Here is a 21,644-nt window from a genome sequence, read left to right as displayed (position 1 = left end):
TACATAAACCATTCTCGTTCTAACTCTGAAAAACCATGATTTACCTTTTACAATTTGAGAAAATACTTTGGAGGAAATCTACATTTAAAGAGAAAGTTAGTTCAAAGGAAATTATGCTCTATTTGATCAAAGTGTGTGAAAAAAAAAGGGTTGAAGTGGTTGAAGATTTAAAAAGGCTACAAGAATAAAGGTCGCTGAACGAAAAAGGTGGGAGGTTGATTAAAAAAAAAAAAGTATTATTGCTGGGTTTGTCTTTTATTCAGAAGTGATTTATCCACCATCGCAAAAAAAAAAAAAAAACATAGAAAACTCAATAATTGGAGTGCAAATCACTTCAGATTTTGTTGAATGTGTAGTTAGTATTGCTTCATCGATTACAAACAACAATAATATCACAAGTATGAGCATGTAGTCGAGGAAGAGTTATGGATTGAATCATGTGGATATCTCTTTCATTGTTCTTTCCACCAAATATTTTCCTAGTTTGTTTTGATTTTCCATATCCATTTTTTTTCTTAGCCCTCATCCTGTGGCCTGTCATTACAACCTGATTAAAGATATCTCTGATTTTTGGTGTTTAACTACATTAATGGAGAGGATTTCTGAAAATTGGCCTTATGTGGTTAAGTTTTGAGAGAATTATTCTAATTTTAGTTCTTCTACTTTTATTTGAGTTTGCAGGTGGTTTGGAGTTAAATTGACTATCTCACACATACATACTCAAGGTCTTAGCTTTAGGTTGAAGTAACCGCTTAACTCTTGCTAGAAAAATTGCTAAATTTCTAATTGATTTTCCTGCTATCTTTGATATTAAAAGAGTAAGATACTAGTGATGAAATCTAAATTCAGCTCATGACTTGGTGAGTGATGAAACTTCTCTATGGGGTCAAGTTGATATTGTCTATAGTGGTATTTTATTTTATTTTATTTTATTTTGTTTAAGGACAAACAAAGTTGTAAGTTTGGGGATGTTTGATGACTTGCATAATTTCTTATATTTTTTCACTTCTTAACTTTAAACTTTAGTCTAATTTTATTTATTTTTATTGATTTTAGGTTTCATTGTTTTCATTTAAATTTATTTCAGATTTGAAGAAAATTCAAATTCAAATTTTACAAGCCCATCGTCTAGGGACTCATTCTCATTTAAATGAAGAGTTTGGCAGTTTGAATGCATGCGACCCGCACCAGCAGGTTTTTATATTTGAGAAAAATCAAGCTACGTAAAATAGAAGAGGTTCGAATTGATGTGAGATGCACGTGGGGCCCTTATTAGGGCTAAAAACCGACTAGGTCGGTTCGGTTTTGTGGGAAAACCAAAACCGACCGACCATCAAAATGTAGTCATAAAAACCGATCGAAACCGACCGGTAATAGGGGCGAAACCAGCCGGAATCGGTCTGGCCGGTTACCGGTCGGTTTGGGCCCCTTTCTTGGGCCCTTTTCTAGGCCGTTTTTCTTGCCCTATTTGGACCAATTCAACATCTATTTTGGGTTTTTTTTTTTTCTTCAATTCATTATCCAAGTTCTTTTTTAGCCTTTTTTGAGTTAATTTCATTTTAATAGTAATGTCATTTATAATCTTCTACTATTGTTTTTTATAAGTTATAATTTTCTACTATTGCTAAGTAACTAACTATATTAATTATTACTTACTACTTATTACATAATTAAAAATAAATAAAAATAAATTCACTATATGTTTAGTATTACATAATACATATTACCAAAAATAAAAAATAAAAACAAATGGTTTAAGCATAACAAAATGCAACTAATAAATATAACATAATTAAATGACAACAAATTAGGAAATTGAGAATGATCTTCATATTTGCTATTTCAACTTCAAGCCTTCAACCTTCAATCTTCAATAGTTGTCACGTTTGAAGATGTGCCCAACTCTATATACAAATATTAAAAAATATTAATAATAAGAATAAAACATCAAATGTTTGTGAGTTTGGATTATAAAAGATACTAAAATTAAATTACAATGAAAACAAAAAAATGTTACTTGATTATACCATGAAACTCTCTACATTATCCATAGCCTCCCGGATATCAATGGTTGTTGCCGGATGCTTTAACCAATTTTGAGTACAAATAAGTGCCTCACCGGTTCTCGGAGACAATGAACTCCGAAAAGGATCAAGCACACGACCTCCCGTACTAAATGCTGACTCAGACGCAATTGTGGAAACAAGCATGGCTAATAAGTCTCGTGCAATCCTAGCAAGTATAGGATAGTTAGCCTCATTAATTTCCACCAAGTCAACAAGTCAAACGATGTGGAGAGTGCCTCACAACCATTTGATAAATATCGATCCACTTCTGTTTTGGCAATATTAGATCCCATGGCGGAAGATGCTTTATACCACTCGTAGAACCATTTGGTCTCATACTTGCCATCACCAACATTCATGGTTCTAGATATCGGAGGGGGTTGTTCATGTTCTTAGGTACTCGTGGTGGAGCCGAATTCTACATTATATTCCGCATACAAATCTCTCAATATGTTTTTCTCACACGACACCAACTCCTCAACACGAAACTCATCATGAACTTTTCTCAAGTGGAAAATAAGAAGTCCTAACTCGCTTCGTGGATCAAACACAACTATAATTAACATGAACAAGTTCAGCCTGTCTAATGACCCCCAATACTTATCATATTTTGTTTTCATATTTATGGTCATACTCCTCAAGCAACTATTAGGACTCTCGCTCAACTCCATCAACTCGTTTTGAAGATCACAAATCTCTAGAAAATTGGTGTTAGCTGTCACATATAAAGACCCAGAAAATTTGTTAGTGGCATCATAAAACATTCCCAAAAACTTCACAAAAATCCGCACTGTCTCCCACTCCCTAGATGTAGGAGGACCCATGCGCCCAGACCCAGGGCCATCATCAAAGTAAGAGAGGTAATTATAATCCCCACTCTCCATCTGCCTGAAAGCCTTCTCAAACTTCTCAATTGCCTCCAACATCATATAAATTGAGTTTCATCGTGTCTGTACATCAAGACACAACATTTTCTTAAAATTAATTTTTTTCTTTTTCTGCACACTTCTTAAACTTTTCTAATCTTGCGGGAGATGAACGCACATATCTAACTGTATTTCTAACCATTGTGATGGCGTCATTGCACTCCTTCAAACCCTCATTCACAATAAGATTCAATATATGAGCACAACATCTCATGTGCATATACTTACCCTTCAACAAATTCTCACTCAAAAACTGTTTCAAATATGAAATTGTAGTATCATTTGAACTTGAATTATCAACAGTCACAGTAAATATTTTACCAATACCCCAATCAAGCAAGCATGTCTCAACATATCTCCCAATAGTTTCCCCTCGATGATTAGGGATTAAACAAAAGTTCATATTTTTTTCTGCAATTTCCAATCTGTATCAATGAAGTGTGCAATTAGACACATATAATTCAAATTCTGTACTAATGTCCATGTATCGGTCGTCAACGAAATTCTCATGCCACTATTTTTTAACACTTTTTTAAGTTTCCCCTTTTCACATTCATACAATTTCATACAATCTCTTGCAACTGTGACACGACATGACACTTTAAACCGAGGTTCAAGACACCAACACACTTTCCTAAATCTCTGTCCTTCAACAACTCTAAATGGAAACGCATCGATAATTACCATCTCTGCAATCGTCAACCTCACAACATCTTCACTATATTTGTGGGTTACAAGACTCCTTAACATACCATCACTCTCTCCAACCCCCTCCTCAGGTATTTCCTCACCTGTTGATATTTTTTGGTACCTATCCAAAGGCCCACGTTTATGAGGATTTTTAGGACATGAAGGTAAATAGTTTTGCATTGTTGAAGTCTCATTCCTCTTTGAGTGGCAAGCATACGTCTTGCCACAATAATTACATTTAATCTTCGGATCATCTATAGGACAACCCTCCACCTTCGTAAAATGATCCCAAACAATCGATGGATCATTCCCTTTTCGTTTCTTAGGTAATGGACAAGTGGTACTAGTAGAGGCACTAGGGGGTTTTGATGACTGGGTCTCCCTCAAATCATCTCTCAAGTTAATGGTTGGACTTGATACATCAACATCAATCGGAGACGACGAAAAATCCATCTAATTTATAAAACAAAACATAAATGTTACACGTTTTCACGTACATTATAAAACAAAACAATGATTAGTATTACACAGCAGCTAGTTTGCAACATGGCAAACATCACAAGTCTAAGACTCTAATGTAAGTTTAGTTCACTCATCTTTCCTTTATGTGGTGTTTTTGCATAAATTTCCAATCACGATTCACAGCCCACAACTTCAAAGACTGCTAAGAAAATAAGAAAACAAATTCAAAGACAAACCTGAATATTTATGCAAAACCACAAGTCTATCACACACACACAAATTATCACACACGACACTATGTCACAAACCACAATATTTAGGAGAGTAAGCATTGCTCATTTCGGCATCAACCAGTAAACCACAAGTCTACTGTAACCATTGCTTATCAGTCATCACACACGACACAAACCAATAACCACAATATTTTTACTAAACATTAAACAAGGCAAAAACAGAGATCTGAGATACACTGCAAAAAATCTCGGCATTTCCTCTTCCTCCCAAAAAAATCAACATTTCGGCATTTCCTTTTCCTCCCAAAAAATTATTCCCATCAATTAACAACTAACAAAGCAATGGAACCCAACAAAGATGAAATACAAAGAAAACTTACAGGGGCAATGCGAGCCGTGTGGTTCCTCTACAACAAGAGAGTAGAGAGGACCGTGGAGCGTGTGGGTCGTCGGTGACGAGAGAGGAGAGTCTGAGAGTGAGTCCGTGAGACGTGAGGTCCGTGAAGAGGGAGAGAGTCAGAGGGAGAGGGAGTCTGAGAAGAGAACGACGGCTGCGAAGTACGAAGTGCAAAGTGCGAAGAATCAAGAAGGAAGGAGAAAGTGAAACTAGGGGGGAGGGGGATTCAAAACTCCTAACCTTACCACGCCGTTTGGTTTAGAGACGTCTTTTTCGTTCTTTTCTTTTCAAATGGGTTACGAACCAAAACGACGCCGTTTCATGTGAAACGGCGTCATTTTGTATAAGAAATATATTAAAAAAATATACTTATTAACGTCGGTCAATTCTTCAGTTTAGACCGGGCCTGAACCGTAGACCGAACTGACTGACGTCGGTTTTGTTAAATTGCTACTGCCGGCCGACCGGTTCTCTGTCGATTTCGACCGGTTCCTGAATCCGACGGCTGGTCTACATCGGTGGCGGCCGGTCCGGCCGGTTTATGTACACCCCTAGCCCTTATTTTTTTGATTTGGAATGGAGGCATTAGACGCTGGCTTGTGTGGGATAGCTGGGCTCTTGAACAGATATAAACTAACAAGTGTTTGACTTGGCTTGAGGCATTTGCATGTGAGACGCAAGGAAAGAGCTGGACTTGTGGACGAACGGCTAGACGCAAACTTGATTCCATACACGCACGGGCAAGATTCAAGTTTGAATTCTCGATTCCGAAAAAGAGGGGAGGATATAACAGAGAAAAAAAAGAAAAAGAACAAGAGCGAAGAAAAGAAAAAGAAAAAAAGACGGAACAGAGTTTTTTTTTTTTTTTTGGCTTTTAACACATTTGGACGCAAGCGGGATTTTTTTTGGACGAAAAAGAGGGATTTTCTTTTTCGTTTTTTAAGACGCTGCGACTTGCGGAGGCTAGGACGACAAGAGTCTTTTTTAGTGTTCATTTTCTTCCATTCCTCTCAGAAAAATTATGGTAAATTTATTTATGTTGAATTTAAATTTAGCATGAACTAAATTTTCTTTATTCTAGGAAAACAATGTAATCTAGTTCCGAACTATGCTTATTTTTCTATGCTAATTTGAAATAATTCTCTTCTATATTTGTCTGATTTATTCTGAGTTTATTACTTCTATTTAACTGGCCATTGATAAGATGATTTTGATCTTATGATTTGTTGTCGAAAGAGGAAATTATAGGATAGATATTGGATATTTCGGCATAGGTAAATATAGAGATGGAAAGACTTATATGAACCTATATAGTATTAAAATCGTTGGTCTTAATGCTTTTTTGTTTTATTAATTTGTATACTCTTGTGTAAAATGATAACCAAGAATATTTCCAATTGACTATCGAAGAGGCATTTGGATGAATTGGAGATTTGCTAACAAAAAGAGAGAATTAAATTCAATTAGTTAGATGAGTAAAACATAGTGAGGGATTAGGTGAAATCAATTTCCTAAAAGTATTCCTTCCCATTGATTTGATCTTCGAACAATATCTTTCTTTTCATTTGAGTATTTTCTTTGAATTAATTCTATTAAATTACAATTACAAAAATGTGATTTTTCTAAATAAAGTCAAAATTAATATAATTTCGGTATTTGTCAAAAGTAAGTTACCAATCCCTGAGGACAATACTCTTCTCATCACTTTACTATAAAACTACAATACTATGCACTTGCAATTTTGCACCAATCACATGGTCTCCCTTAGTGACCATCCGCACACTTTGGCTCCCTACATCACACCATGGGTAACGACAGCATGTATGACTTCATAACGAGCAATGCCCATCTTCATGCCCAATGCTACATGACTTGGCATCTCTAGCCTCCACCAACAGAGAAACCATGGAGTCAGCCTGGGAGCATTACAATCTCGTCCCAGGCCATTGTCGCCCGACGAAAACCCAAGGGATGTCACTCAGTTTTAAAGTCAATACAATCATTTTATTGATGTATGCACCATGGTCTCCCTTATGGACAATCCGCACACTCTAGCTCCCTTCATCACACCATGGATAATGATCGTGCATGTGACTTCATAACGAGCAATGGCCAATTCCATGCCTGGCACGTACGTGAATAGGCATCCTTTAGCCTCCGCCAACAGAGAGGCCAAGGAGTCGATCCGATTGCGTTACCGTCTCGCCTGAGCTCGTTGTCGTCCCACGACAACCTAGGGGACATTACTCAGTCTTATACGCTCCAAAGTGACCAAATGAGCTCTACCAAGATAATGCTCCATCTTGGCTTGGGCTCGTGATACACACACACCTACAAAATCACTTCTTTTGTCACCAAAAACCACTAATTTATACCAGATTCCAGCAATACACAGATGGGGCACAAAAATGCAACAATAATGAAATTATGTAACAGATAATTATTGAATGACATGGCACATCAATGATTAGCAAATAACATAGCAGAGCACACAATTTCGCAATATCACGCAATTCCCAACTCTTCACCCAGCCCTCTACCAACAAATCACCACCAACTACAACTTTTTTGCGAACGCTTCACAAGACCCTTGGCCACATCACAAATTACACCCAAACTGCAAAAAACACAGTTTAAAAACTTTCCCCAACGTTAGTATTTCGAGGTTTAGTCCAAGGATTGACTTACAACATGTAGGCAAACTTTTGGAGGATTTAAGCATCCCGTACTTTGCGGCTAGTCACAAGCTTTGCCTTCAATAGTGACGTGGTGGTCCTTTGAGCGGTTTTGTGGGTTTCACAGGCAAAAAAATGCAACATGTGCGTGTGTGTGTGGTAATGGTTCTCGAGTGGTGGTTCACAGTGGCATTTAAAACGGAGGATGCAGTGGTAGTGAGGTGTACAGTGAGGCTTCAGTCGAGTATGACGATGGGGGTTTGCTGTAACAGTGGTGGTGGCTTGTGGCTAGCAACTAGCAGCTGTGGGTGGCGGTCGAGATATGAGAGAAACAAAGAGAAGGGTTTGTGGGTGTCTCAACATGGTCTCACAGTGAAAGGGGAATCGGTGGCTAAGCAATGCTTCCCTAGCCATGCACGGTGGAGAGAGAGAGAGAGAGAGAGAGAGGTATCTATAAAGGGAGGTTATGTGAGTGTCGCCATGGTCGAGGAACCATAGAGGGCATGTCAAAACCCTAGGAAAGAGAGACAGAGCGGGTGGAGGAGGAGAGAATTTGAGAGAGAAAAGAGAGATCTGAGGGATGGAGGTTGAGTCGAGAGGAGACAACCATGGCTAACATTGGATGGCGGGGCAAGCAACAACAGAGGAGCTACGAGAGATAGAGGTCGATAGATTTGAGAAACAAAATCGACATCGATCGGCATTGGCGAGGATGCTTGTGATGGCAGATCTGGGTGGCTGGCTGATATCCATGGCAGATTTGCTCTTTCTTAAGGTAAAATGGCGGCAAATGGTGGTTGCAACGCCAAAGCCGAGGGTAGAGAGAGAGGGAGAGAGAGAAAGGGCCAAGAGACTAAAGAGGAAGATGGTTAGAGGGGGGTTTCTTTATAAGGTTGCCGGGACAGTGATAAAAATGAGAGATTGAGAGATGATGGGTGAGTGACGATGAGGGAGGAAGAGAGAGGAGGCTCTGGGGAGAAGTAGCGCACGAGAGAAGAGTGGGGAGGGAGAGAAGAAATGATTAAGGAAAAATTAGGGTTTTAACCCAAGGCCAAAATGACGTCGTTTTGCAAAGGGGCTGCGTTTTGTTTTTCTTCACTTGGGCTTCTACACATGCACACCCACTTACACCCTTTAATAAGGAAAAACCCACTTTCAAATCAATCTTGGGCTTCACACACCAAAATAAAAACACCTTAAAGAAAATTTCAGACTTGGGCTCCACAAGTAGCATTTGGTTCCCCTAACTTTACAAGCCTTAGAGGGACGGGGTGTTACTGTTGGTAGCAAAGTCCCTTTCTTCTTTTTTCGTCCATTTGTAAGGAAGTAACCCTCTTGGCTAGGACCTGATTCCTTGGCCCTCTATTAGAAACCTCTACTGCATTATCAACAACCCCCTTCTCACCAAGATTCAGATTATGTTATAAAACATACTCGTCTTGGATCTTTGCCAATCCAAAAGCAGCCCCAAGATTGACAGAATTAAACATCTTAACTAGTAATCTGACTTCATCTTTTAAACCACTCAGAAAACAGCTAAGTTTATGTTTTTCAGATAGCCCTTTTAATCGATTAGACAAAGCTTCAAACTGTGACTTGTACAAAATGATTCAAGAAGTCTACTTCAATTTCATCAAGGCCTCCATTGGGTCATCATATGCTGATGGCCCAAACCTCACTTGTACAGCCAAAATCAAGGACTCCCATGAATTAAATTGGCCAGAATCTAACCCTTCTTGGTACCATATCAGCGCCTCCCCTTCCATATAATAAGAAGCCACTAACAACTTTTGATGAAATGGCGTTTGATGGTAATCGAAATACTGAGTGGCTTTAAAAACCCACCATTAGGATCAGTGCCATTAAAACGTGGAAAATCCAAACGCAATCCTCTATAAACTGCATTTCTATCCTCACAATTTCTCCCACGAGCTTCATGAGAATTAACATGATTAGATTCAACAACAGAACATAACATGTTAGTAAGTTGATCTAACCTATCTAAAATACCATTGATTGCCTGTTGATGCTACTCCAATTGCTTCTAAACCATTTCTTGTTGCTTTTACAAACCTTCTTGCTGACCTTTCACAGAACCTGTCGTACCTTCTGCCATTGTAGGATCGACCCTTGTTGATACCACTTGTAAGGTTCAACTTGCTGCACTATCAGAATAAGTAACCTAGAACTCATAATGCAAAACTTAGAAACACTCCACACAAGAACTGACCGAACAAGATTTCATTAGTTAACCTTGTAGAGAATTTTCGAGGAATTCTCAACCTCCCAAAACAAACTCACAAGATCATTCACACTCCAAATCATTATTCTTACCTCTGCTTTTATAGAAGCAGATGGTTAACTAACTTTCTAAAACAATCGTATGTAGTAAAATGCAAGAATACAAATGTAAAATGCAGCTATCTATTTACATCATGAAACACAACATTTCATTAAAGGCTCTAAACGCAGCTTCTAGGAAAATAAAACACAAACACTTCTCTGAAGATTAAACGATTCGTTTCATTAAACCCTTTCCTTCCTTCGATTCCACCTGATGGTTAAAACCGTTGCAACTGACTTCCTAACAACTTCATAACAGACTTCCCCCCATAGCTTCTCTGGTCTGCACCACTTCAAGGCCTTTGCCAGGCACCCGTGATAGAAGTTGAAGAGTTATTGGGCCAGTTTAAAGCTGTATTTGAAGAACCAGTGGGTTTACCCCCATTCAGAGAATTTGATCACAAGATTTTATTGAAGGAGGGTGCTCAGCCAGTTTCAGTGAGACCTTATCATTATGTTCATTATCAAAAATCTAAGATTGAGAAGATAGTGAAAGATTTGCTCAATAATGGAGCTATAAGGCCTAGTCAAAGTCCATTTTTTTCACCTGTGTTGTTGGTGAAAAAAGCTAATGGTAGTTGGAGAATGTGCATTGACTACCGAGCCCTTAACAATGAAACCATCAAAGACAAGTTTCCTATACATGTCATTGATGAGCTTCTTGATGAACTTTATGGAGCTAAGATTTTCTCCAAACTTGACTTAAGGTCAAGGTATCATCAAATAAGGGTGAAAGAATGTGATATTTCAAAAACTGCATTTAGAACTCATGAGGGCTATTATGAGTTCTTGGTAATGCCATTTGGGCTTACCAATCCACCTGCTACATTTTAAGGATTAATGAACCATATCTTCAAGCCTTTTCTTAGAAGGTTTTTTTTTGGTATTTTTCGATGGCATCTTGGTTTATAGCCAAGATTTTTCTCAGCATTTGGAACACTTAGAGGCAGTTTTTGCTATTTTACAGCAACACACTTTATTTGCTAAGAAATCTAAGTGTAGATTTGCAGTGCCTGAAATTGACTATTTGGGCCATATTATCTCGGGGGATGGAGTTAAAGCAAATCCAGCCAAGATTTCCTCAACGATTGATTAGCCAATTCCAAAAACAATGAAGGCATTGAGGGGATTTTTGGGCCTTACTGGTTACTATATGAAATTCATCAAGCACTATGGCTCAATAGCTTCACCACTTACTGAGTTGTTGAAGAAAAACTCTTTTTCTTGGAATAAAGAAGATGAAGCAGATTTTATCTAGTTGAAGAATGCAATATCCAAACCTCCTGTATTAAGACTTCCAAACTTTTCAAAGGAGTTTACCATTGAGTATGATGCCTCAGGGGTGGTGCTGGGTGCTGTCTTGATGCAGGAAGGCCAGCCAATAGCCTTCTTCAGCAAAGCTTTAAAAGGCAAGGCTTTGTTACTGTCAACATATGAGAAAGAACTTTTGGCTTTGGTTTGTGCAGTGGCAAGATGGAGACCATACCTCCTTGGTCAAGTTTTTAGAATCAAAACTGACCAACAGGCATTGAAACACTTGTTAGAACATAAGGCAGCAACTGAAGCTCAGCAGAAGTGGATTTTCAAGCTTATGGGATATGATTTCAGGATTGAATATAAGAAGGGTAGGGACAACAAAGCAGCAGATGCTCTTTCAAGGAAGATGATAGAGGAGACAGCTACATTAGCTCTCATATCCTTTCCTACTCCCATTTGGGTGGATGAGCTTAAGCAAAGTTATGTTCTTTCTCATGATCTCTGCAGTATTATCACTGCTTTACAGCAAGGCAGTCCAGTTTCTAAAGATTACTCTATGCAGCAGGGCCTTTTATTAAGGAAAGGTAAGCTGGTTATAGTACCTTCTTCCTCCTTAGATTTTACAATATATCCGTTATAACCCAGAAGCAGGTCATGTTGGGTATCATAAAACACTACAAAAGGCACGGATGGACTTTTATTGGCCTGGTATGTGAAGGGATATCAGAAGATTAGTTAAGGAGTGTCAGACTTGCCAAATGAATAAGCATGAAACAACCCATCCAGCAGGTCTGTTGCAGCCATTACCTATTCCTTAGACTCCTTGGCTGGATATTGCAATGGAATTTATTGAAGGCCTACCATGTTCCAATGGAATGACTGTTATTCTCACTGTAATTGACAGATTGACCAAGTTTGGTCACTTTTTTCCTATGGCACACCCTTATACAGTTAGCAAGGTAGCTGAGGTGTTTTTTGCTGGAGTTTTTAAGTTTCATGGGTTGCCTAAAACCATAGTATCTAATCGTGATGTGGCCTTTACTAGCAAATTTTGGAGGCAATTATTTGAGATGCAAGGAACTAATTTAGCCTTCACTTCAGCGTATCACCCCCAATCTGATGGCCAAGCAGAAGCTTTGAATAAGTGTGTTGAAGGCTATTTGAGATCATACATTGGCACCAAGCCAAAGAATTGGAGTGCTTGGTTACAAATGGCAGAGTGGTGTTATAACACTACCATGCACTCATCTATTGGTATGACTCCATTTCAAGCACTTTATGGCATCTGCCCTGCTAAGCTATTAACATATGTTCCAGGTACTACTACTAATGCTGCAATAGATCAGCAGCTTAAGTCTCGAGATGAAGTACTTTCTCTTTTAAAGAAGAATTTGGAAAAGGCACAAAGTAGAATGAAATGGTATGCTGATAAGAAGAGAACTGAAAGAGTCCTTGAAGTGGGAGATTGGGTGTTCCTTAAACTGCAGCCTTATCGAAAAAAATCAATAGCATTGAGAAGAAATATGAAATTGGCCCCTCGATTTAATGGTCCCTTCCAGATTGTTGAAAAAATTGGTCAAGTGGCATATAAATTGAATTTACCATCTTCAGCAAGAATACATCTTGTTTTCCATGTATCTTGCTTGAAAAAGAAACTTGGAGATCAAATTTCTCCATTATCTACTTTACCTCCTGTTGACAGTGAAGGGAATGTGCAACCTGAACCTGAACTTATTTTAGAAAGAAGAATGAGGAAGGTGGGGAATCAGGCTTCAACTGAGGTATTGATTAAGTGGGTTGGGGCACCTATTGAGGATAGTTCTTGGGAGCTATTGTGGAAACTCATATCTCTGTATCCTCACTTGGTAGGAACTGTCTTGCAATGATTGTCACGGGTGCCTTGTGGGCAAGGCCTTGAAGTGGTGGAGATTGTCACGGGTGCCTGGCAGAGGCCTTGAAGTGGTGCAGACCAGAGAAGCTATGGGGGGAAGTCTGTTATGAAGTTGTTAGGAAATCAATTGCAACGGTTTTAACCATCGGGTGGAATCAAAGGAAGGAAAGGGTTTAATGAAACGAATCGTTTAATCTTCAGAGAAGTGTTTGCATTTTATTTTCCTAGAAGCTGCGTTTAGAGCCTTCAATGAAACATTGAGTTTCATGATGTAAATAGATAGCTGCGTTTTACATTTGTATTCTTGCGTTTTACTACATACTATTGTTTTAGAAAGTTAGTTAGCCATCTACTTCTATAAAAGCAAAGGTAAGAATAATGATTTGGAGTGTGAATGATCTTGTGAGTTTGTTTTGGGAGGTTGAGAATTCCTCGAAAATTCTCTACAAGGTTTACTAATGAAATATTGTTCAATTAGTTCTTGTGTGGAGTGTTTCTGAGTTTTGCATTACGAGTTCTAGGTTACTTGTTCTGATTGTGTAGCAAGTTGAACCTTAGAAAATAATTAGCATTAGGATTTTAAGAGTTTAGGGTTCATATTATAAAGTTTAAGAAAATTTCTTTTAAAATGATTTAATTCAGTGTGGTTTAAATTAGGACAATGCTAGGGTACACCCCAAACATGCACACAAGTGCAAATCGATTTTTTACTCTTTTTTTTTTTCCTTTTTCTTTTAAACAATTCAATTTATAAAAGAAAAATGATTTTTGTATAAATTAGGATGCTGTGTTTTTTAAAAATAACTAAGGGCTCATTTGGAAACTTATGATAAATATCTATGAATAGAAGTGAAATAGCTTGAATTAGAATGCTTTATTGTATTTGGAAAAATGAGAGAAAAAATTAAATAAAAATAGTATAAAGTTTAAAAAAATGTTTAAATATAATGTTTTAATATTACTTTTATTTTGAAATTTGAAAAAGTTATATTATTTTTTATGTTTTATTTGAAAGTTTGGAAAAGTTAAGTGGAGTAACTTGAGTTTTGTGTTTGAATATAGATAATGATTAGATGAAAAAGTTAAAAATTTAAAATTGAAAAGTGTTGTGTTTTAGTGATGTTTGGGAAGGAAAATCTGAGAATAACTCAGTGTCCAAACTTGGCCTAAATCCACAATAAAAGAATAAGGGCTAGGAATACAAGTATTTTCAGGTATTCTCAAATATTTTTTTTCCGAACATCACTCAAAGACAAAACATTTTTTAATTTTTAATTTTCAACTTTTTCATATAATCATTGCAAATTTTTCAAACTTCCAAACAAAACATAGGATACAATACAATTTTTTCAAATTTTAAAATAAAAATAATATTAAAAATAATTTTTAACTTTATAATATTTTTATTCAACTTGTTTTTTCTCATTTTGCAAAATATAATAAAAACATGTTAATTCAAATTATTTTATTACTATTCACAAATAATTTCATACTATTTATAGATATTTGAGATATTATAAGTATCCAAATATTCTTAAAAATAATTATTTTCGATAGAGCAGAATGTCTTATTTTATAAAAATAAAAAATAAAACCCTCGTCAATCTTAATTTATAAAAATAATTTTTTTATTGTTTTAGATTTATCTATTTTTTTAAATATATATATATATATATATTTATATGCACAAAAACTTCAGACTTCAGATATCTCTTTCTTATAACATCTCTCTTCTTCCACTTGCCCTCAAGGTGCCAGTCAACGCGAGACAGAACAGGAAGATCGCGTCCAAACAGCGTAACGAACCGTGTTTTCTTTTCAATTTCATCGTTATTACTAATAAATACCGAAAACAAAACGAAACGGTTAAAAAACAAAGAAAAAAAACAGAAGGCGCAGCGCGAATTGCTGCTCAGTTTCCACAAAAACACATTTTGTTAATGAAAAAAAAATCTTATTAGTTATTATTTATTATTTCATATTTAAAAAAAAATCTTCAAATTTTATGGAAAAAAAACTATAAGTTTGGACGGATATAAAAGTAAAAGAAAATTTTATACACTATATTATCATTTTATTTTTATTCTATTAAGTATGATGTGATACATTATTACTATTAATTGATCATTTATTATATTATTTTTTCTTATTTAATAGTGTTAAATATGTTATATATTGTTTAATATAATTAAAATAAGATTAAAATGTGATGTATAGAATTAAATGATGGATAAAATTTCTGTTAATATATGCCGCATGGACGCTAATTTTGGAAAAAACCAGTATATGTTTCTGTGATGTATAGGAAAAAACCAGTATATGTTTCTTTTGTTTTTTTTAATAATTTTGGAAGAATCTAATACTATACCCAAAGGTGCACAGGCCATTCATGGACCCTACGCTTCTGGGTCTGTGATCTATTTGATCATCCTTGATCTTCTACGTGGCAGCATCTAGTAGATCTTTTCGTTAATACTTGGTTGACGAAAACGTTAATCTCTGTTTCTCCATATAAAACGGCAGCTTTTCTACTTTCATCCTCCCTTTCTTATCTTTCTATCTATTAGAAATATCCTCCGCCTTACGAAAAGACAAGAAAGCACCGAATTTTCCAGAAGAAGAATGGCGGACCAACTCACCGATGACCAGATCTCTGAGTTCAAGGAGGCCTTCAGCTTGTTCGACAAGGATGGCGACGGTCGGTCTCTTTCTCTCTACCTGTATGGATGAATCTGATGTTTATTTCCTTTTGGTTTGTGTCAGATCTAGTTCTTATGAACTTGTTCGTTGTCTCTAAGGATTTATGTGGATCTCGTTTTATCTGCGCTTTTGTATCATGTATCTACCGTTTCTATGTTCTTTATCTTTCTTTTTTTTTTTTAACCTTTATTTTATTTGGTTCCATAGTGATAAACCTTAATTTTTCTTTCCGTCTTAAGGATTTCTCTCTCTTCGTTTCTCTATGTTTCCCTTTCTTGTACCGTGTCTGATCTGAGCTGTTTTAATTGATAATTATTCACCGTTTGCTAGCTGGGGGAAAAATTGAGTGGGAAGAAAAGAGATCAACGATGTAAGAGATTGAACCTCAGATGTGTTTATTGTTTGGAAGACAAAAATTTTCTAAAAGGTTTTAATCACCCGACACTTCGGCATTTATTCTTTAAAAGAGGAAAGAGTTGCGGAGATCATGCGGTTATAGGAACATGAGATCTGCCAGTGTGCCCACGTTGTTCCTATGCTGTCGAGATTTGTTGTATTGTGGTTTATTGATATATAGCAGTGTTCGAAAGATTTTAAGAGTCTGATCTGCCTCGTTCTTGCTGCATGTTTTTTATTTTCACAGATTCATTTACTGCGTAACCTGATACGTTTATTTTTAACAACACGCTCGCGGGCGTGATGTTGTGCATAAAAAATTGATGTTCCATGATCGATTGGGTGCCTCTTTCAGATGAATAATTCAAGGGCACGTGTGATCTTGCACTTTCAATTTCATTGCTTTACACTTTGGATGACTGGTGTTCTTGTTAAATTTCACTTGTATTATGTGTTGAAACTTCTTTTAGGTGTTAAAAATGGTAGGTATATTTCAGACAGTGGTGTGGGTGATTGATTGGCAACTTGGCAAGTTAGCCTCTATGAGTTTGGTGGTAGATTCTCTGACAAGAATAATTTGAAATTTATCTTTGAGCTTAATGATTTGCAGGTTGCATCACTACCAAGGAGCTTGGGACTGTGATGAGGTCGCTCGGCCAGAACCCAACTGAAGCAGAGCTCCAGGACATGATCAATGAGGTTGATGCCGATGGCAATGGGACCATTGACTTCCCTGAGTTCCTAAACCTTATGGCCAGGAAGATGAAAGACACTGACTCAGAGGAGGAGCTTAAAGAGGCCTTCCGGGTTTTTGACAAGGATCAGAATGGGTTCATCTCTGCTGCTGAACTGCGTCATGTGATGACCAATCTTGGGGAGAAGCTCACTGATGAGGAAGTCGATGAGATGATCAGGGAGGCTGATGTAGATGGTGATGGCCAGATAAACTATGAGGAGTTTGTCAAGGTGATGATGGCTAAATGATCAGTCTGTCTCCACCAAAAACCCTAATGAAAATTATCTTTTATAACCAAAAAAAAAAGGGTAGAACAGGGTTGACAATATGATGCGCGGCCTTCTAGTTTACCTCAATCTTCATTTTCATCCGCCTTTACAGGGATTATAGTGTTAGTAACTTAGTAGTATGTTCTGCTGGTGGTGGTGGTGGAAGAAGAATGTTCTATTTCTATCCTTAAGATTGTCTTGCGAGTCTTTGCAGTTTTTGTCCCCTTTTTTATTTGTTTCTTTGAGTTGGCTTGTGAACCTGATTTACCTGGACGATTCAATGTTCATTGTTGATTGAATGACTTGTTGTATCGGTGGTACTCCTTTTATATCTCAGGATCCGAATTAAGATAGTCTCCATAAGAAGTGTGTGATGACATGAAATTGTTAGGACTGTTTTGGTTTTACAAATCTTTGAAATTATCTCATTCAATCTCATCTCATTTCAATATCTAAACACTATTTCAACATAAATATTTTTTGTCAAATCCTTTAGATTAATTGGTAACATTTTGGATTCTCATTAAGAGAATGAAGGATTGAATAATTTTTAAATTTCAACTTTTTCATTAAATTATTAGATAAGTGCTTAATTATTATAATTTTTTATAACTTTCAAATAAAATATAAAAATCAATTTAAATTTTTAAAATTTTTAAAATAAAAATAAATATTAAAAAATTATATTTTAATTTTTTTTATAACTTTAAAATTTTTTTATTTATTTATTTTTCTCATTTTTTAAATCCACATAAAATATTTTACTTAAATTATTTTATTATTATTTACTAATTTTTCATCTCATTACAAACAAGCGAGGCGGCTTGACAATTGGTGAGTTTCTAAGCTCGGAGGGAATCTAGAATTCCGAGCTTAGCACCCTTGGATTTGTGGTACATGAGCTCCCAAGAGATTCAGGGCTTGGCCATGTATTGTCACTGAAGAAAGAAGCCTAAGGTGTATAGGGTTTAACACCTAGTGACAGTTGTGCATTTCATTTACCAAGTAGGTACCATGTAAAACGAGTTTAATGGGTTTTTTGACCTTTTTATTCTGTTTTTGTTTGTAGTTGCTTTGACATTCTGGACTTCTACGAATTCTCCAATAGGAAAATGTTCCTCATGGGATCTCGTTTTTCTTCCCGCTTGACGTGGCTATGTCACTGTGGCATTCAAGTTATTTTCCTTTCTTTTTTGAAAATCATACGCGCATCTCCCATTTCGTCTTTCCATTTCATCTTCACGCCGAGCAATGTAAATCCCAAGACCACGGAGTTGAGCATGAGCCCCAGCGCACCCACCTGCACACCCCAATCATACAATTTTCCCTCCGGACCCTTCCCGATTGTCCCTCCGTACACCTATTTCCCCATCCAATCTGTATCGAACAGCGGGAATGGGAACCATGCAATCCAGTTGAGACACGTCACCAGAAGTGGAATCCTCATTGGCCTTTGTAACCACTTGAAAGCGCTCCACATTTCGCCAAAAAAGGGTACCCCAGCTGACTCTGCCACCCTTTCCTCCTTTCTAACGGTATTTTCCGGCTTCGATTGCGAAGAAAGCGCTCTTTCTTTCACTGAAGTGAGAGCCATGATGGTTACTACCTAGAGCAACACAATGGAAAGGAAGAAGCAGCTTTTGAGTTTTGTGCATGTTGTTGGAGAGATTAGCCAGGAGGGCATAGCAAGGGCCCCGCAACATGTTGTTGGAGACGTCAAGAACCCAAAAGCCTACCATGAAGAAGGCGATGGCGCGGGGTCTCGTGGGTTTATCCACATAGTCGCTGAAGAGGTGGCTGAGGACCACAGCGTATTCGATGAGAAAGACCGTTATCGCTACGAAGCAGGCCCCAACCGCTATGAAGGGACGGCGGTGACCAAAGTGAGTCACTGGACTCACCGCGACGCAACGGTCGAATACCAGTCCCTCGAGTTGTTGACCCAACGGTCGATCACAGCGGACTCTCCCAACTGGCTCACCCGGACTCTCCCAGCGGCTCACCCAAACTTTCCCAGCGAACTATCCCAACAGACATTCCCAGGGTGCTCACCCGAGCTCTCCCAGCAAGCTTACCCAGACTTAGATAGTGGGCATACGCCGAACTAACGGGCACGCATGGACTTTCCCCAACGGGCACATCCGGACTATTTTAGTTGAGCCTTAACAATAACACATCTCCAACCTTCGCTGTGCTCCGGTAGAGTAATTCAGCACGGTCAAGCTCCTCACGCCACAAGCCAGTCCCTCGGCTGGCCACAATGCATTGGCTAAGGTTCGCAGCCAGTCGAACACGAGTCACTAGACTCACCGACCTTCATGCAATGCAAGATCGCGATGCATTGGCTAAGCACCAAAGCCTCCCTAGGTTTCCCATTCACAACCAGTTGGACATAAGTCCCTTGACTTGCCGACCTTCGTGCACCATAAACCTAGTCCCTCGGCTAGCCACGATGCATTGGCTAAGGGCTAGGGCCTCCCGAACTCTGCTCCTTCACAACCAGTCGAGCACAAGTCCCTCTACTTGTCGACCTTCATGCTACAAGTCGAGTCTCTAGACTCACCACGGTGTATAACCACTACCAGCGGGTCACCTCCGGGAATGAGCCTTTGGAGTTAACAGGCCTCCAAGCTCCATAACTGCCTAAGGCAAGTTACCTTCAAGAACAAGCCGACGGGCTTGGAAACCGCCTAAAGTGGACCCAGGGAGTCGATGGGCCCTCTGACCGCTTTGCGTGGGTTATTTCACACAGACTCCAACACTAACAACAAATCGAAAACAAAGGCATCAAACAAACATGCACTTTACAAAACACAACAAACATTTGAGCTTCGTGCTCGCCACATCTGAGCTTCGCGTTCGAACCTCACGCAGTCAAGCCAGCCTCTTGTTGCATTCGGGCTCCGCGCTTGCACCATACACGATTGAGCCAGCCTTCTGCCACATTTGAGCTCCATGCTTGCACCATACACGGTCGAGCCGATCTCCCGCCACATTCAAGCTCCTTGCTCACATCATACATGGTCGAATACACCCCTCCACCTAAATTCGCCCTTGGAGGTATTTATTACTTAACAAAAGCAGATTATTTTGTTTTCTTGTTGACGACTTTTGTGGCATATTTTCACTTAAAAACTCTTAAGGCCTTTCGTTATAACAAATTAACCTTAAAAATCGTGGGCTTCTGTAGAGGGATAAAATGCCACAGCCCGTGGTTGGGCCCAAGTCACCAGGCCAACACTAGGGACAAGGGGGAAACAAGAAAGAATGAGGGACATGAGAGCATGCAAGTGTCAGGAGGGGTCAAAGGCTAGGGAGATCAAGTCAGACACGCCAAGGGTCAAGCCACCTCATGGCAGGGGAATCAGAAAAATCGGGAAGGACCAGGCGACTTTAAAAGGATCTTATTCTCCTGTGATATGGATGGACTTCGACTTCTTACTCTTCTTCTTCAACTCTTGAAAAGAGCGCTCTAGTGGGATTTTCTTTACAACAAGTGAATCTCCAGCTTTCTTTGTACAGTGAGATGTGAAGGACCATGAGTGACTATAAACAAATACATTATAGTAGAAACTCCCCCAACCCCATGGACGTAAGCCTAATGCCGAACTACGTAAATTTTTGTGTCTCTCTTTCTTTATTTTCTCTATACTTATCTACCATGGATGTACACACCGTCACCGTACAGCTGCAGGCTCCAAGTAACACCGATCAAAGTCTAGTCAACTCAGTGGGCCGGGAATGACTCTTTCTCTCCTTCCAGCATGTGCGATTTTTTCAACACCAATATTGGCACCGTCTGTGGGATTCGTTTCACTTTCTAAGCCAGAGGTGGGAGAATGACGATTTTTCGACATGCTGGATAATTACCAGACGAATAGATAACATCGTCCCAAATAAGTATTCTTAGCTTCTTAAATTTTTACTTTTATAAAAAATGTCACTGCAGAAAATGGGCAAGTAAATCTTTTCTCACCCAGGCGAGGAACCGAGCTCCTCAACACTGCACTCAGTTCACTCTAATGAAATATGAAAAAAGTAAGTGCACGGTAAGGACCGATCGCAAAAAAGTCACACTGCTCGGACACTAGCGGGCAAACAAGTGCACAGTAGCACACAAGCATTGTACCCCACGTGCACAATACTCGGGTGGGCACAATGTTCACCATGCATGCACGCACGACCATTGTGCACGAGGCACGGCGAGGTGCACCCAAAGCTCGCAGTGCCACGCTGCGAGCCCAGTTGACCCATCGACGATCACCACTCACACCACCGGCAGTTTCTGGCTCCGCAGCCATGGGCCCCGAGGGGATCGTGAACATACACCCCATGCGCACGGAGACCATGGCATGTCTCTATTGTACCACAGCAGGAGAGGGCGCCGACGTCCACCACATGGGTCGTCGGCATTGTCTGCTCCACCTACACTTCACTGACCACCCCCCAGCGGTGGTAGCTCTATCGAGACAGCCACATGTGTGGTCTCACGTGTGGGAGAAAACACAAAAGCCCCGCCCTGCCGACTCCTGGCCGAGTTGCATGCGACCACCTAGTGGCTCGCCGACATTGTTTGCTACCCATGGGGTGGTTCCCGAGCACC

General features: G+C 38.8%; 1 protein-coding gene across 1 annotated transcript; it reads left to right on the top strand.

The window, feature by feature from the left end:
* The first annotated feature begins 15,451 nt into the window (after positions 1–15,451).
* LOC121267412 (calmodulin-7) lies at positions 15,452–17,350 on the top strand. Its single transcript, XM_041171274.1, has 2 exons — positions 15,452–15,638; positions 16,647–17,350. Exons 1-2 carry the CDS (start codon positions 15,563–15,565, stop codon positions 17,018–17,020), a joined length of 450 nt encoding a protein of 149 aa, XP_041027208.1. The 5' UTR covers positions 15,452–15,562; the 3' UTR covers positions 17,021–17,350.
* The last annotated feature ends 4,294 nt before the right edge of the window (positions 17,351–21,644 follow it).

Source organism: Juglans microcarpa x Juglans regia, chromosome 5S, assembly GCF_004785595.1.
Source record: "Juglans microcarpa x Juglans regia isolate MS1-56 chromosome 5S, Jm3101_v1.0, whole genome shotgun sequence".
Taxonomy (NCBI): domain Eukaryota; kingdom Viridiplantae; phylum Streptophyta; class Magnoliopsida; order Fagales; family Juglandaceae; genus Juglans; species Juglans microcarpa x Juglans regia.
This window is presented reverse-complemented; position numbering and strand designations above follow the sequence as displayed.

Excerpts from the sequence above, each read along its gene's own strand:
- LOC121267412 (XM_041171274.1), top strand. The coding sequence starts at position 15,563 with ATGGCGGACCAACTCACCGATGACCAGATCTCTGAGTTCAAGGAGGCC. Across the intron at positions 15,639-16,646 it reads GTTCGACAAGGATGGCGACG|GTTGCATCACTACCAAGGAG; the intron begins GTCGGTCTCTTT and ends AATGATTTGCAG.